Genomic DNA, 18,345 nt, shown 5'->3' with positions numbered 1-18,345 from the left:
AGAAGCAAGTGTAAGGTTTCTCTTCATAAGCTATATTGATGAAGAAATCAAAGATTATTAGAGGATGACAAGCTCTGAAACCAAACAAAGATAGTGAGTGGGTTGTGAGTAGAACCAGGATTTTGCCTCCCCTGCAAGCCTGATAGTTCAGTTACTGGGCCACATTCAGGTTTCAGGTAGACATTTATCATCCTTCTACGAGGGGGATTGCTGGCTCCTGCCATACATCCCTGTGCCGTGATGGGATGCACCTGCAGATGCCAAGGGAGCTGGCAGAAGTCATTGCTAGGCTGCTCTCCATCATCTTCAGTAAGTCATGGAGAACAGGAGAGGACCCTGAGGACTGGAAGAAAGTAAATGTCACTCCAGTCATCAAAAAGGGCAAGAAGGAGGAGCCAGGTAACTACAGACCGGTCAGCCTCACCTCCATCCCTGGAAATGTGACAGAATGACTTATCCTGGGTGCTGTCTCCAGACATTTAAAGGACAAGAGGGTCATTGGGAGCAGTCAATATGGCTTTACCAAGGGGAAGTCATGTTTGACCAACCAGATAGCCTTTTATGAAGATGTAACCAGGTGGATAGATGGTGGTAGTGTGGTGGATGTGGTTTATCTTGATTTCAGTAAAGCATTTGACACTGTCTCTCACAGCATCCTGAAAGCAAAATCGAGACAGTGTGGGCTGAGTGATCAGGTAGTGAGGTGGATTGTTAATTGATTGAAGGGAAGAAGGCAGAGAGTTGTGATCAGTGGGGTAGGGTCTAGTTGGAGGCCTGTATCTAGTGGAGTCCCTCAGGGGTCTGTGCTGGGACAGGTACTGTTCAACCTATTCATTAATGACCTTGATGAAGGAACAGAGGGCACTGTCAGCAAGTTTGCTGATGATACTAAACTGGGGGGAGTAGCTGACACACCAGAAGGTTGTGCTGCCACTCAATAAGACCTGGACAGGCTGGAGAGTTGGGCAGGGAGAAATCTAATGATGGCAAGTGTAGAGTCTTGCACCTGGGAAAGAAGAACCCCATGTACAGGTTGGGGAATGAAGTCTTAGAGAGTAGTGTAGGGGAAAGGGACCTGCCGTCTTGATGGACAGCAGGATGAGCATGAGCCAGCAATGTCCCCTCATGATCAAGAAGGCCAATGGCATCCAGGGGCGTATTAGAAGGGATGTGGGCAGTAAGTCGAGAGAGGTTCTCCTCCCCCTCTACTCTGCCCTCCTGAGACCGCATCTGGAATATTGTGTCCAGTTCTGGGCCCCTCAGTTCAAGAAGGACAGAGAGCTGCTGGAGAGATTATGGAGTGGAGTATCTCCATTATGATGAAAGGCTGAGGGAACTGGGGATCTTTAGCTTGGAGGAGACTGAGAGATCACTACATTAATGTTTACAAATATGTAAAGGGTGGGTGTCAGGAGGATGGGACCAGGCTCTTCTCAGTGATTTCCAATGATAGGACAGGGGGCAATGGGTACAAGCTGGAACATAAGAGGTTCCAAAGATATACAAGGAAGAATTTCTTCACTGTGAGGGTGAGGGAACACTGGAACAGGCTGCCCAGGTGGATTGTTGAGTCTCCTTCTCTGGGGACATTCCAAACCCACCTGGTTGAGTTCCTGTGTGACCTACTCTAGGTGGTCCTGCTCTGGCAGGGAGGTTGGACTAGATGATCTTTTGAGGTCCCTTCCAACTCTTAAGATTCTGTGATTCTGTGATCACAGTAGCTGAGATGTTTATCTAGGATTATGTTACTGCAGTCTCGTATTGGAGAACTAGCTTTGGCCAACAGACTACCTCTTCCAAAGCACCTCTTGGAGTATACGAAAAAGGAAGATATTTGGTTATACTGAGTAAGAACAGAGGCTCAATATCCTGACTCTGATCAGGGGAATCCTAGTGCATGTCTTTGCCTTTTATAATATACTGTTATTAGCAGAGCATTTAAAAGTAGCTACGGGTAATGCATTTTGCACTGTGCTGTTTGTCCTACGACATATATCTTGCTATACTTATTGCTGTCTGTACCTTATTGAAAGGCTCTTTCTTACATATCTTGCATTAGCAACATGTTTCTCTGCTCCATAGTACAATGGCATTATTTATCCTGGGATCAATCCTTAGACACTATTAAAGTCAGAAAATACTGCTGTACAGTGTTTAATACCAACTCATGGACTATTGCTTTGAGGCAATGGGACACAGACAGGACGTAATGCAGATGAAGGTCCTTTCTCTTTTTCCATATAATGCACAAGCATTTAAAATGTGGGACATAACAGGGCAAAAGCTTTAGAAATTCAAAAGGCAAGCAATTTGTAAATAAATCAGCAAGCTGCCATGGAGGGAGGGAAAGGTTTGTCTGAAGTGTAATAACCCTACTGCAATGTGCTCACTAAGCTGTCAACTAAGCTGTGACCTGATGTAGGTGAACCTGCTTCTTCAGGGGGATTGGACTAGATGATCTCTAAAGGTCCCTTCCAACCCTACCATTCTATCATTCTATGATTCTACGAATAGCATTTTAAACACCATGGGACTTGATTTTGAGACTTCAAGGGAAAATAAATCATAAAAAGAGGTGCTCAGAACTTGAGTGCTAGGATGTAACAAAGCTCTTAAGAAATACACCCAACAGAAAGTGGACCATTCTTTCCTGCCACAGAGAGCAGAGAAGAGGGGAAGTTCCAGTCCTGCAGAAAAAGAATAGGTCACAAACCCCCGGAGTCCAAAATAGAGCCTGCCCCAGACTTAAGTAGGACAGGACACACCAAAAAAAGCAAGATTGGGAAGCTAGAACAGTAGCAGTACCCAAGGCACAGAAAACATTGGACATTGATGGACTGATAGTCTCTAAGGGGTGCATGGCTGCCTTCATTTTGGGTAAGACATAGAACTATTTTGAAGCACTTAAAATCACCTGGGGACAAGGCTTCAGAGCATCTGAGTCTCTCCCTTTAATACATAGTAGCTGACAGTATTTTTTTTTTATTCAAGTCCCTTCACTTTTATAACTAATTGTTTCTGTTTCACTTCATCTGTCTTTCTAGTATACAACAACCATTCTGGCCAGGTTGGTCAGCAAGCACTTCAAAAAAAACCCATCCCATTCCTTAAAGAAGACATGCACCTATAACTCTCAGCTAGGACTATAAAGTAAGTATATGCTTGAAACACACCCTGCTAGGCATTTTTGCCTCTTCTGCATGCTGATAATAATGCAAGAGCTGCCAAAGCAGCTCTGCAAAGCAACCTGCACTAGGAGGTTTCATCATGGAAGGACAAGAGTAGCAGGGAGCGTTTCCAGTCCTGTGCCATAGATGCAGGCACCTGAACTATCCACTCAGTATTTTCTGTCCTTGTGTGGTTCTTTCAAGCTTTTTGTAGACCTAGATCAGAGGCTGCAGATCCTGAGTTGTTCCAAGAGAGTTGGAGCCCCATACTACAGGGCTTTTGATCTCCCCTAGACCTCTCAAGTTATTCCCCTTTCCTGTTTGTTCACAAGAAGCTTGGTGCTGATGTCTTCAGAGAGTTCCTGCACTTGCTTGGCCTTTACTCAGGTTGTGTCAAGTCACTTCTCCTAGCTCTGCAGCTATCTTCAGTTTTCTTGTACAACTATCTTGTCACTGTAGCTACTGTCTATGATCTCTGCCAGATTGCAGCTGCTTTCCTTTGGCCATAACCCATGCTCTGAACAGCAGCCACAAATGACTAGTTCTTTTCTTCTTATTTTTTTTCCCCTTGAATGGCTTGTTTAGTGGAACTGCTTGTAAAGCCTGGCTGCTGGACTGCAGTCCAACCCCTTCCACACTTTCTTCTTCAGTTAATGCATTCCTCACTTCCTGTCTAGGCTTAGGGAAAAAAGTATTGCCATGGCCCAGCTTTGGCAGGTAAAGATCTCTTCCTGTCTCATTTTTGCTATCAGTCCATTTGCTGTTTATGCTACCACCTTTGTTTGCTCTAGCTCTTTTTCATTTTTGATATGGCAAGACATCTGGTGCTCAAATCTGCCCTGTTAAGTGCTGAATGGCACAAATTCTGTTGCAGCATACTACGAGCTGTGTCAGAGCAGAGTGTGTTAGGCATGTCATGCTGTGGAATGGTGCTGCCTGACTCCTGATTGCTTCTTGGTGGAGTTTTGTCCAGAGTCACTTCTGAGAAAGCAGACTGTCCATCCCCCGTCCTTAAAATGACCACTTGCAAAGACATCTTAGCATGGCAGAAAGAGCTTAATTGATGAGTGTACTCTGCACATGCAGCACACTGGGTCATGCATGCTCTGCAGTGCACGTTGGTGCCTGACCAATGGAAATAGTCCAGTTCAAATAAAGCATCCTCTATCCCTAGGTATGAAGTTATTAATTTCCTGATGTCAGCTCTTATATCTCCAAGGATTACTGCTTGTCCTGCTTTAAATAAAATCCCATCTTGCACATATGTGCACACACTCACAAACAACACTCAGTCCTTTGCCTGCTAACAAGATGGGTGATGCCTGTGGTCCTTCCTTCCAGTACAGACAAAAATTCTGTGTATGAACTGCTTAATGCCTTTATCATTGCACACAGACAGCTTCCAGGAGCACTCAGCACTTCCTCAGCATGCTTTATTTTTGCTGAAGCTCACACTGCGTCTTTATGCTATGCCCCAAAGTGACACAATGGGATTGTCCTACCCCTCCATGCAGGGGCAGCGTTTCCTTGTTTATCTGACTCTGTCCCATTTGTGTCAGGGCTCCACCAGTAAGTGCTCAAGGTGCTGACTTTGCAGCTATGTGGCTCCAAGCTTTCCTGTGGCTCTATCTGTTCCAGGGGTTTATAGCAATTTGGGACTGGTTCCCTGCCTTAGATTGCCCCTACACACATGGGGCTCTGACTGCTGCCAAATGGTGTCTCTGTGTGTTAACTGTTTAGTTGATTTTTGTGTCCTGAGAGGTGGGAGGATAAACAAGAAGAATCTGATAGTTTACTTTCTTTCTGAACCTCTAGAAATCCTGCACCACTTTTGCTCTAGACATTTCCTTAGTAGCTCTTAAGTTTTTGAGGTATAATTAGAAGCACTCACAAATTCACAGATGTTCAGGTCACCATCCTCTGCAAGCTTCAGTTTACCTACATTTGGGCTAATATGCTGTTCTCAGCATCTCCTTCAGGCTAATCACAGTCTGGATTCAGGGTTGGGGACTGCCTCTTCTTTGACACTTTCAGTAACAATAGAAAGTGTCATAAGCTACTGCTTTGGTGTCTGGGATTCCCCTCCACTGCATGTTTCAGTTTCTGCTGGGAACACTGTAATCATTATCGAGTTCCCAGCATTCACACTCTGCCAGGTGTGATAAAGGAGATTGTGAATCCAGTTCAAGATCCTGCCCTAAATCATAAAAAAAACCCTGAATATTTTTGAATTTGATACATCAAATTGAGATTGACTTCTATTATTGCTAAAGACTGGTGACTTCAATTCTGTATACACTGGTTTGACATGAGTGTAGATTCTCATTTTAGGAAGATGTCTGTATTGTTTTGGGTTTTTTTTCCACTGCCACTGATCTATTCTCCTCTCTTTTCTCTGCAGGTATCTTGACAAGTCTTGTTTACAGAGTATTCCCTCAGTAACACTGAGAGTGACAACAGAGTTTCATGTTTTGGTAGCTTGAATGTCACATTCACAGTCAACTTTTGAGGTAGGTTATCTGTGTCCTTAAACTATAAGGCAACACTTTTTTGGAAGGCTAAATGAGGGCCATGGGGACTATTCCCTCTGCTCTCTCAGACTGAAGGTTTTCTGGTGGTGTACTATGCTTACCACATAGTTTCATCTAGCAATGGATGGACTTTTTTAGTATCTTTCATCACAAGTCCAAGTCATAATGTGCCATATTTCATGGCAACTTACCAAGAGCTTATCTCTGTCCACTGGCCTCAAAATAGCCTCAACTGTAAATCATTGCTGTAAATTCTAAGTCCTATTACTGCAGTCTAACGTTACTGTTAATGAGTGTTCCTGGAGCTCTACTGCAGGTGACCTTGCAGCCCAGCTAGCATTAAATCTGGCTCTGATTTGGTGGAATAGTTGTAATTATGGCTATGGTAAGACTGGTACATTATTTGAGCACTGCAAATACTGTGAAATCCCTTGATTTTCTATTCAAGCTTCCCTTTCCCAGAAAACTCAGCTAAATGATGCTTATGCTCACCATCACTCTGCCTTCAGCCTCAAGCTTGGGGTTTCATAACAAGACTTGTTGTGCCATAAAGACCATAATTTTCTGATTCTTTCTCAGCCAGTTCAAGTAGAAATGCCATATTGGTGGGGTGGGGTGGGGTGGGGTGGTGGTATGGTGGTGGTGGGGTATCTTTAGATGTGTGTCAGCTTTGTTGAAGCATCTTTCCTATCAGCTGAAATCATCCTGCAAATGATCTCACACAAGAGAACCTTGAGTGTTCCTAAAGTTGACTTCTTGGTTGTGTATTACAAAGACTCACTGCCAGAATTGCTTTTTTTGACAATATTTGCTCTGGCGGTGTACTGTTCTCCTCAGGTGTTTGCCTCCTCTGACAGCACCACTTGCTGTGATGCTCATCCCCCTATACCCCGTGGCCAGCAGCATTAGTGACCGAAGTTCTTGCTCCAGTGATTGTATAAAATCTCATGCTAAGTAGTACAATCATACCAAACCAAAAGTGGATTTTGTTAGGAAATCATGCACATTACATAAATGAGGATACTCAGGTAATCACAGAAAGAAGCTACTGCTTCTCCAAGTGCTCTTCCCGGTGGGCAAAATGAAATCATTTTCAAAGACTTGACGCACAGGTCTCAATAAAATGTCCTCTCTGTCTTTCACAGACCAGAGCAGTCTGCTTGTGCAAGGGGTTTTCTCAATAGCAAGCAGGTGGACAAAACTCCGGGACAGAAAATCTAGGACCAAGAATAGAGGTCATAGAGCAGGAAGTGATACTAAACCATGAAAATACTGTGGATAAGCATTTTTAATTACATTTCATGTAGAAGAGTGTTCTTTCTATGGGTACACACCCATAAGAGTTTGGTATTTTCTATTGTGTAGCTTGGGCACTGTGGGGTGGATTAACGCTTTGTCCTTTCATTTCATCTGATTATACAGCTGCTTTGGACGAGGACAAAAGCAAAATTCAATCCTTTTCAAATATAGCACATTTTCTCTTCTTCTCTGCCCAGTCATTCTTCCACTGCCACATTTTACCCCTTTCCAATCCACTGATTGGGATCAGTGACATCTTTTCTTTACAAGCTGATCCTAGTAGCAAAACTGTCATATGAGTGAGGGCAGTTTCTGCTTCCTTCTTCACAGGGATGCACTCCCAAGCTCTCATCTTCCCTCTATTTGACAGAGGAAACAGGACTGGATTTACTCATTGCTTCTTTTTTCATCATAGATAATTTGAAAACCCATATTCAAGGTCTTAAAAAGGAGGAGAAAAAACAATGAAATTATATGACAAGAGGGAGCAAAAGTCATTGTCACCTCTCATCAGCTATCAGTACTCTTTGAAGCATGAGATTTGATTATCCTGTTCATAACAATGCCTAATAATACTGCAAGATAGTAACAAGGCTCATAAACCCATATTAAAAGATAAAAATCTTTTTAAAAAGTCTTCCATTCCCCTCAATGAAATAAAATTCAACTGTCAACACAACAAGCTTGACTTTAGTTCTATCTGTTGACTCTTGCCCTGTCATAGACCATTACAACTGATAGAGGCTCTGCAAGGCAAATTTAGCCCAAAACGCCTCACTTCATGCGTTGTATCTTCTGTCTCTAAGGTCATTAAATGTTGTCTATCATGACACCTGCACAACTTATTTCTTGGTTTATGCAGCAAGAAATGGAGCTATAACGTTACTGGGGTTTTTTTCCAGGCTTGGATGAATTTGGGCTACAATGCCTATGAAGATGCATAAGGTTCAGGCAAACAGGACATAATTTGCCACTTTGTTGTTTTGCAATGGCTTGTATCACACAAACTGTCTCTTCATGGGGAGGAAACTCGGCATGCTGAGTGTCACTCATGTCACCTGCATGAATTATGTCATGTTGGCAAATCCACTCTGCTTCTGCATCCATTGGTTTCAATCAGTAGTTTTCAGGTTCCCTGGTGACAATTTTTAAAGTCTATGTCACTGTGTAAAAACAATGGTTATTTTTAAATCCAGTTTCTGAATCAGAGACATTCACTGCATTTTTTCCTTAATCCTTGCAATACACTTAGAGTTTTAATAAAAAAAATCAACCATCTCTCAAAAAAAAAGTCTGTTCTTTCTCATTAGGGGAAATCTTTCATTTGCCAGACTGAAACACAAGCACCTGTGGCTTTGTCTGCAAGGCAAGACTTTGAATTGCAGAAACAGTTCTGCTTTTTCTGTGCTGCCTTACCTTTGACACGAGGACTCTATCAGTTCATGTTGCCTATGAAAAGTTACATCAGCAGCCATCAAAGATGGCAGTGAAGCTCCTCAGCCTGTGCAACTCAGAATGCCTGCTGCTTCCCCATCTGCTTGTGCTCATTCATGCTGCTGTGCCAGGCTGGATGCACTTTCCAGCTCAATAGGAAGTTTTTCTCATAGTGAATGGCTATCTGAAAGGGGTAATGCCATTTGCATTGTACCATCAGACCCACCACCACATAAGGCTGGCCTTTTGATTATTTGCAACTTATAGTTTCCCTACATAAACTTCTGCTCCTGAAGGGAATTTCTCAGTTTGACTCTTGGGGAGGATTGTCAGTTCAACTGCTGATGGCCATTTTCTGTAATATAGGAAATATAAAATAGTGGCAGCCTGACTTCAAATTTGGCAGCACGTTGGAGTCTCTTTACATTCCTCAACATTTAATTCACTGGAAGGTGTAGCATATGATCTCTTTGTTAGACCTCTTTATTGCTTGTTAGTCTATGTACCTCAACAAGATTTTCAGTGACCCTAAGGCCACTTTTCTTAAAAACATACCTACCTTCTAGTATGATCGTTTTTTAGTAATGTTACATTAGAATGAGAAATCATAGAGTTCAAAGCTATACAGAATGAAGAGTGGGGGTAGCAAAAACCTAGTTTGTCCTTTTGCCACCCTGTAATGTAAAAACAAAGGGCACTACTTCTTTATTTTTACTTCTGCTACGGTGTATACACAGCATCCAATGAGGATTTGAGTTCTGCTATGCGAAGGCAGCCCTCAGGAACAAACAGCCTAAGCAATTGTGACAGGCAAAGGAAGCACTTTTAGTCCTGTTTTTCAGATATAAAAGCAGAATGTACAGACTTGCCTGCAATCATGCAGGAAACCAAGGGCAAAACAGTACCTTGAACTCAGGCCTCTGACAGTCAGATCTGCATTTCCACCATCCTTCTGAGCATATGTATTTGTTTTTGAACTAGTACAGGGGGATATAATACTGCACCAGAGGCGGGTGAGTGCTAGCTCATAGAGCTCTCTGCAAAGCATTTTCAAGTACACTGAATGCAGAGTTCTCCGAATACTTTGCAGTCAGCTCTGTGCAGAATGTCATCCAGGCATGGAATTCACTGCCATAAGAGGATATTGAGTCAAAGGCTGTAGCTGAGTTTCTTGAAGGGTTGAAAAACAACTGGTTACTTTAGACAAACAGGGACGGGGGTATGGAGAAGTGGAAGGCAGCTTGTAAAAGGTCTAGGGCTGCTGGGTCCAAGGCTGTGTGCTGATGCTGAGCTGATAAGCTGTCAGTTGGAAAATTAGTGATTGTGACTTTCACTAGGAGAAGACACTCTCTCTCTCTCTCTTTCTCTTTACTCAGAATTTGGATTTTTTTGCCCAGGGGTGACAGAAAGAGACTTTTACGCAGAATTTCACCAGGAGTTTCTCAAAAAACTTTCAGTATATGTGATTCTTGAAGTGAAAAAAAAAAAATTAAAAAGTCTGTAACAGGTGAGATAGAAAATCTGTTTATTTTAATTTGCACTTTAATTTCCACCAGACCTGGTTAATGTAGCATGTAAAGTAGTTGTGGTTACTGCACAGCTAAGGCTAGAGGGTTTTAGAATGATTTGTACTCTAGTAAAAAAACCCAAACCACTATAAAAACCAAAATTTAAAAAAACCACCTCAAAATAACAAAATATGAGGATGAGTAAGGGGAAAGGAAAAAGAGGCAGAATCCACCCGTGAGGTCAGGTGGTTAAGTATTTTTGGACTAACAAGGTGGTGATCTTAAGTGAAGATAATGTATTATGCAGTGGAAAGCTAATGAGACCAGGTCTGTTAAACATGGACTTGGTGTTACTTAGCTCTGGAGTGCTTCAAATTACAGAGGCCCAGGTTGTATTTGATCACCTCTCCCGCTCCGGCAAAGTGAGCAGCAGGCTTTTATATAATGTACGTGATCATATACTGTAGGCAACAATCCTGCTCTGGCAGGGGAGGGAAGCTGATGACATAATGGGTCTCCTCCATCTCGAAGTGATGTGATTCATCAATTAAATGAATTCAGTGGGATAAAGCAGCATGAAAGGGCAATTTCCCTGTAATATGCTGCCTGACAATTAACTCTTCCCTCCCAGTCCCAGCCATGCCGTTCGGGATCCAGCCCTCTCCTCCATCACCATGCCCCGGAGGCAGCGGCCGCGAAGTCCCGCAGAGGTGGGCCGGGGGCCGGACCGGGACCCCGGGCTGGCCTAGCCATTCCGGGCCGGGCCAGCCCCGTAGCCCGGGGCCCCGCAGGCGCGGCCGCAGCCCCGCGCTGCGCTCCGCGCGGGATGCGCCAAGCCTTGCACCACTCCGGCCGCCTCCTCTGCAGGTGCGGCGGAGGGACGGCGGGTAGCGCCGGACCGGAGAAGGGGCAGGCGAGGGCGGGGAGCGGGAGATAACTGGGTGGCTAGTGACGGCCTGCGCCCCGCTGCGCCTCGCTCCACGCGGCTGCCCGCGCCCCTTCTGCGCTCCGCTGCCCCGGCCTCGCGGCCCCGCCGGCTCCCCGCAGCCCCCGCCGTGTCCCGGGGCTGCTGCCTGCATTGCGTCGGGGGCGCGGCGCGCTCGGTGCGGCGGCGGCGGCGGCGGCTGGGCCACGGTGGCGGCGGCGGCGGGGGCGAGCGGCTCGGGGTGGGTACAGCGTGCCTCCCTCCCCGCCTCCCCACTCCTGTCCCGTGTGCTGCCCGCCCCCCGCCCCCCCCCACCCTACCGCTCCCCGAGTTGCACCAAACAGCTCTCAGGTTTCTGCTGATACTGCAGCGTCAAGAAATGGCTCGAGTTTGCTCCTTGCTCTTATGCATTCAGCAGCCCTCTCGCTCCTGCCACACGCGTCCAGCTCCTGCCTCCTCCTGCCGCTGCTGCTGGTGCTGCCGGGACGAGCCAACACCAACTCCGGGGATGCGGCTGCAGGACTGCGGCTCTTTCACATCTCCCCAGCCGCCTATGCCCAGCGCCCGGCTGCTTTTCCAGCTGTCTTAAGGGAAGAGAGCCAGCAGCTATCTAGGACTCCTTGATTTTATTTACAAACTTAAGCCTTTTGAAAAAGGTTCTTTGCACTCTTTTCCACCACCGCCACCCCCCACCCCCCACTGCGGTTCTCGGCAGAAACTAATTAAACCCACTCGCCCTTGGTGCAGCCTAAGACAGTGTATGAATATTTCAGTGTCTCGCAGACAGCCCTGTAAAGCGATCGCTGTGTTATTAAGAGGGGCGCAAGAGGAGGAGGAGGGTTGAGTTGGCCGCTGCGGTTTTTGGTTTGGTTTGGTTTTTTTGGATGCTGCTGTGAGGCGACTTGACGCATTCCGTCACTGGCTCCTACTCCTAACCAGAGCATCTCACTCGGAGCAGGTAAGGAACAGCCCCTTCTTCCCCCAGCCCCCCCGCTGACGGACTGTATTTTGGACAGTTTGGGTCTGGGATGTCGAGCTCCCTCCTGTCTCTCTCAGTTTTGTTTAGCTGCTGCAAAGCAAGAGAGGAGATTCTTTGCCTCCTCCCCCCCGCCCCCCCCAATCCCCTCCGCCGGTGTGATGAAGTTGTCAGTGCTCAGCTAAGTCTCTACTGTCTGTGAAGTGGGGCGCATGGTGGTCGGGAGACTTATCACAGGAGCTGACCCTGCAGAAGTTGCCTGGGAAGCCCTCCCGATGAGCTTAGGGCACCACGGGGTCCCTTTCTGCTTTGGAGTCCCCAGTGCGTGTTCAGGGATGTGCAGGAATGTGTAAGGCTCTGTAAGTGCTGCCGTAGTGGGCAGAATGGGATGTTCTTGCTGGCGTGAAAGCCGGTCCATTGCGCCTGAGCGTGTGTGTGTGGTGGGGCTTCGGGACTGGTTTGTTATGTTTCTCTCCTCCCTGGCAGCCTTCATCCTGCAAGTGAGCTTTATGCCTTCAAAAGCAGAGTATCTTCATCCCTTTATCCCCAGCGCACAAGAGAAGATCAGGGCAGTGGAGAGGTGGGGGGTGGGGGAGGTGGGGAGGGCAGGTGATGGAAATTTGCTGAGTTGGCATTGCAAGGAGTCACCTGCCAGCTGCCCTGTGCTTTATCCATCTATTTATTTATTTATTTATTTGTATGTATGTTGTGTGTGTGTGTGCGTGTGTATGTATGTGTGTGTGATGACTTCGTGACAGCAGCTACAGCGATGGTCGAATCGGCGAGAAAAGTGGACGGATCGAGTTAAAGGCAAAAGGAGACAGCTGGGGAGGGGACCCCGGCCTGGGGTACACTCCATAGACCTTCAGCCTCCTGTCTTGGGGGACAGGACCCCTCACCTTACCTGCCCTCTTCCCCCACCCCTAAAGGTACTTTTTCCCTCTTTCTTTTCCCTCCCATCATCCCTGATGCCTCTCCCCTCATCCTACTTCTCCTTTCCCCTTTTGGATATTTCCATCCCTTAGGGTCCTCATCCATCCCTTCCTCAAGGTCTCCATCCCAATTCATCATCCCTCCCTGCAGATCCTAAGCCTCCCACCCCTTCTCACCCCACTCCCCGAACTTCTCTGGAACTCTCTCCTCTCCAATCCTCCATCCTCCTCCTCCCTCTCAAGTCCCTCTCCCTTGCTTCTCCTCCCCTCCCCCTGGGTCCCCCTTCCTGTGCACCACCATGACCGTGATGGCTGGAGAGAACATGGATGAGACTTCTGTGCTACCTGGCCACCCCCAGGATAGCTACCAGCCTGCTGCCCATGATGACCATGAGTGCTGTGAGCGTGTAGTGATAAACATTGCTGGGCTACGCTTTGAGACACAGCTGAAGACCTTAGCCCAGTTCCCTAACACGCTGCTGGGTAACCCCAAGAAGCGTATGCGGTACTTTGACCCTTTGCGCAACGAGTACTTCTTTGACCGGAACCGGCCCAGCTTTGATGCCATCCTCTATTACTACCAGTCTGGGGGAAGGCTTCGCCGGCCGGTCAATGTGCCCTTGGACATGTTCTCTGAGGAGATCAAATTTTATGAGCTGGGTGAGGAGGCCATGGAGAAGTTCAGGGAAGATGAAGGATTCATCAAAGATGAGGAGAGACCCTTGCCGGAGGGGGAGTACCAGCGCCAAGTGTGGCTCCTCTTTGAATACCCAGAGAGCTCTGGGCCTGCAAGGGTCATTGCAATAGTCTCTGTCATGGTGATCCTCATCTCCATCGTGATCTTCTGCCTAGAGACATTACCTGAGTTGAAGGAGGACAAGGAGTATACGGTGCATCGCACTGACAATACCACCCAGGTCTACAAATCTAACATCTTCACAGATCCCTTCTTTGTTGTGGAGACCCTGTGCATCATCTGGTTCTCCTTTGAGCTGGTGGTGCGCTTCTTTGCTTGCCCTAGCAAGACTGAATTCTTCAAGAACATCATGAACTTCATCGACATTGTGGCCATCATTCCTTACTTCATCACTCTGGGCACTGAGATGGCTGAGCGGGAGGGGACTCAGAAAGGGGAGCAGGCCACCTCCTTGGCCATCCTGAGAGTCATCAGACTGGTAAGAGTCTTTCGAATCTTCAAACTCTCCCGGCACTCTAAGGGCCTCCAGATTTTGGGACAGACGCTCAAAGCAAGTATGAGAGAGCTAGGCTTACTAATCTTCTTCCTCTTCATTGGGGTGATCTTGTTCTCTAGTGCGGTATATTTTGCTGAGGCTGAAGAACCTGAGTCTCATTTCACAAGTATCCCCGATGCTTTCTGGTGGGCGGTGGTATCCATGACCACTGTGGGCTATGGTGACATGTACCCTGTGACAATTGGAGGCAAAATCGTAGGCTCTTTGTGTGCCATCGCTGGTGTGCTGACAATTGCCCTGCCTGTACCTGTCATCGTGTCCAACTTCAACTACTTCTACCACCGAGAAACAGAAGGGGAAGAACAGGCTCAGTTACTTCATGTTAGCTCCCCTAATTTAGCATCTGACAGTGATCTCAGTCGCCGCAGCTCCTCCACAATCAGCAAATCTGAGTACATGGAAATCGAAGAGGATATGAATAATAGCATAGACAATTTTAGAGAGGCTAATCTCAGAACTGGCAACTGCACTGTAGCCAACCAAAACTGCGTTAATAAAAGCAAGCTGCTGACTGATGTGTAAACAGAAAAAAAAACCCAAAACAAAATCCCCACTCACAGCTTGAAGACTTAAGTGACACAGTCACACTTTGTAGATGCTTTACTGATAGTCTTTGAATGCTTTATTTACCTCGTAAATGCATTGTTGCATTGCGATTTTTTGCTCAGCGATAAAGAAGCTTCCAGGATCCATGAAAGATAAGATTTTATTTGTTTTTTAAAAGACATTTTCCACCTGATAAACACTAACCATTTGAACTAGTTTAGTTTTAAGCTGTATGATGCTAGACCTAAACTTTTCCTCTCCCACCTCCCTTTTTTTTTTCCAGACAAAGTTAACTTAAACTAAGCAGACAGACTTTAAAGCTATAAAGTTTATGCATGGATTCTATTAAAAGTAATTTTGTGAGACTGCACATTTGCAAGGAAGTACATCAGATAATAATAGTAATATTAAAATGAAAAAAAAAGAGATTAGCAAAAACCTGCAGCAAGTGTTTGCCATGGTTTTTATGAAGGAGCGTAAATTTTCCTTTCTACCCCTATGTGAAAGATTATATACTTCCAATCTACAGATACACACAGCACCTTATTAAAAACACACTTAAGCCTGGTCTCTCTTGCTATCCATAGAAGAACTATCCTAAAAGGAAAATCGCAAACGGTACTGAAGACAGAACATCTGCAATGCTGCTAAGTTCTCTTATGTGCAGATGGCTTAAACACACTTTTCCTTTTCCTTGTCCAGAACTGGATACAAAACTTTAAGCCCCTCTGTTGCAAGATAGCACAATGGAGTTTAATATAAGCATGTTTGGATTTGATACTATTTATTTTAAAATCGCATGCCTGAAACTTTACCTCAGACAATAGCAGATAAGCTTTCGTTTGAACTGAATCTTCTAAAAATAGGTCCTTTATCTCTCGTTATTCTTTTGCTTTTCTTTTCTTTTTTTTTCTGATTTGCATTCACCAGAAGTGCACTCCTTAATTTATTAAATCGTTGACTAGTAATTTGAAGTACTGTATTTAAGTGCATATGTTAGTCAAATGGGAACAATAACTTTTGGAGATCAAAGCATGTTCAAATATTCAGCATTATGGCCTATTTGATTAAGATGTAACTTGAATTAATTAATGCATGAGTTCAATAATAATAATAACAATAATAACAATAAAAACAAAATTTAAAAAAAGTGCTTGATAGACTGAGGGCCTGAATGAACTGATCAGAGAAACATGATTGTTTTCCTGCATTGCTCAGGGAAATGCGTTGGCTTTTGTCGAGGCATTGTTGGAAAGGAACGTATTCCATCCCTTAAAGGGAAAGCTATATGGAAAATTAAGTTGTTACAGGTAGCAACACCTAAAACCTAGTTATAGCTGAAAGGTGCAGATGCATGCTTTTTGGTGCATTCTCAGAATGTAAATGAAACTTAACTATTAATATGCATCCAAATTGCAGCAGCTGGTTTCTTTTGCCATCATTAGTTGAGACTTTTTTGTATTCCCCTAAACTCACCGAAGAGACTCAACAGATTGATTTAGATAGCTGTGCAGTGCCTTTATTGTACATCCCCTAAATTGCTGAAAGTGCCTCCAGGAACTGAGCTGATCAGAGCTAGAGAAGGAAAGGGCAAGGCACCAACACACTGTCAGGAGTGTTCTGTGCTGCCTGATGGCACAGCACAGAAGGGGTTAGAGAAAGAAGGAAAGAGCAAATGTGAGTGAGAGGGATGCAGAAGAGGCGGGCAGAGACCACCAGCGCCCATGGGATACCTTCCTTCCCCAGTCAGTCTGATGCTGCAGGGCTCAGCATTTGCTGGGCTGCCAAATAAGTCACAGTTGTGTTTATGCAAGACTTTCAAGTTTCCCTAGGTTGTTTATAGAGACATAGCTGCCATCATTGTATCTGCCCTTCCTTTCCATGAGATGGCTTTTTGGCAGCCTGTCCCAGCTGGATGGCAGGATGCAGGAGGAACCAGACTAGCATGAGCTGCGGCATTGCCTGGTCAGGCAACCAGGCTGCAGGGCTGTACTTTTCTTTCCTTTGGATTCCCCAGCAGCTAGGTGGGAGAAGCTTTCTAGTGTCCTCTCATCTCTGCCTCCTCCACCCCCTTTCATCAGTCTGTCAGATCTTAAATGAAATCTTAAATCACAGATCCTTTAAGCCATATGCCAGCCCTTAACCTTTCTCTATTTCTGTCATCATCTGATGAAGGAAGCAATGCTAGGAAAAGGTATCTTCTGCAATGTGCCAGCCTTGACCTCTAGGCCTTGAAAGATCTTGGATCTGAACTAATGTAGGCACTAATCTTTATTTTTTAACTGGACAAAGTTGAGGATCTTCATGCTACACTTAACATGTGGCCAACTGCTGTTGAACACTTCTCCTTCCACACTGTACAGATCCTTTCTTCCCCTGCCTTTCTAATATATGTATATAGGTGTATAAATTCTATGTATGTGTGTCTGCACATGTGTGCATCACACACATGTGCAGACACACATATACATAAAATCAAGGCACTTACAGCTAAAAACACAACCCTAACTCTGCAGTTACGCACAATCCCGACGTGTCAGATTTCCAGAAAGACTTGACTTTATTTCTCACTCTGTGGCTTCTGTGAATCTTAATGATTCTGAGGGAATCATTGTAATGATCTAAATCTTGTAAAAAATGCGAAGCACCAGATGAAACAGGGCATTACATCCTCTAGGTAGATGTTGTAAAGCTTCCTTCCTGCCCCCTGCTCACATCGCTGCCCATTGTACACCTCTCTCCCCATTACCTTCTAGTAGTCCTGATCTTCCCAAACTCTTGAATTCTAGGATATGACTTCATGTCAAAATGGACTTGAATGCTGCACTCAACTTATAAAACAATAAACTGACTAGACAGCAATAACTAATTCAGTGCTGTGGGACTGATGATCAGAAAGTAGCATCTTGGAGATGAGACTTCACTTTGGTAGCTTAACTTCTGCCACATCTGGGTATGCACACCTTCGTTTAATGATCAGAATGATAGTCATTCTGCATATGTAATGAGAAAAGTGCTGCATGCAACAGTTCCTCTTTGACGGGAGATTGGAGTGAATCATTAGGACTCATTAGAGTGGTTCAAGGAGCCTGAATGTTGCTTTGCCCATTTATAGCTCACTGCAAATAATCTCAATACATATGGAGTACAAGAATTAACCTCATATAGCACAAACATGTGTTTTCAATAAGTTTGACACAAAAAAAACCCTGAAAAAACCTTATTACTCCGTTGACACAGGAGTGCTGAAATGTCTTTGTGGGCCTGAAGGTGCACTTAAGCTGCCTGTTCTTACCAGTAAGAATTCTTTCTTTATTTCATTCCTTTTTCTTTCTTATTTTCCTTTTTTCTTTTTCCTGCCCCTTGTGGCATACGTTTCTTTTTGCTGCGTGAGCTGTATGGGGCTGTTCATGTCAGTCAAAGAGGACTGGAATTGAGCTGATGATCAATCTACTGCACCTCTGAAACAATCAAGAGACCTTCATTTGTTTGGTAGGGACCTCCCAGAAGCAATGGCCATGTTATGCTGGACAGAAAAACCAGTAGATATAAAGATCTTGTTTGGGCTGTAGCTTGGTGAGGTAGCGCAGGTGTTCCAGCATAAGGAGTCGTTACCTAAGCCTCCTTTACTAGCCACTGCTCTGCGCCTCTCTGTGCTTCTTGATTGTGCCCATACAGCTTTTTCTTCCTCTACTCAGTGAAGGGGATGAGGGAACTTATCTGGTGTGAGCAAGGCAGCAGTGCACTGCAGTGCAGAGGCAGGAACAAAGCAGA

The 18,345-nt window shown here is 45.2% G+C and overlaps 1 protein-coding gene across 1 annotated transcript; it reads left to right on the top strand.

The window, feature by feature from the left end:
- The first annotated feature begins 11,204 nt into the window (after nucleotides 1–11,204).
- LOC104563842 (potassium voltage-gated channel subfamily A member 1) lies at nucleotides 11,205–14,794 on the top strand. Its single transcript, XM_061988809.1, has 2 exons — nucleotides 11,205–11,822; nucleotides 12,599–14,794. The coding sequence occupies exon 2, from the start codon at nucleotides 13,072–13,074 to the stop codon at nucleotides 14,545–14,547; it is 1,476 nt and encodes a 491-aa protein (XP_061844793.1). The 5' UTR covers nucleotides 11,205–11,822; nucleotides 12,599–13,071; the 3' UTR covers nucleotides 14,548–14,794.
- The last annotated feature ends 3,551 nt before the right edge of the window (nucleotides 14,795–18,345 follow it).

The sequence above is a fragment of the Colius striatus genome, chromosome 1, assembly GCF_028858725.1.
Source record: "Colius striatus isolate bColStr4 chromosome 1, bColStr4.1.hap1, whole genome shotgun sequence".
Classification (NCBI taxonomy): Eukaryota; Metazoa; Chordata; class Aves; order Coliiformes; family Coliidae; genus Colius; species Colius striatus.
The sequence above is the reverse complement of the archived record's forward strand: the minus strand, read 5'-3'. Positions and strand labels throughout refer to the sequence as shown.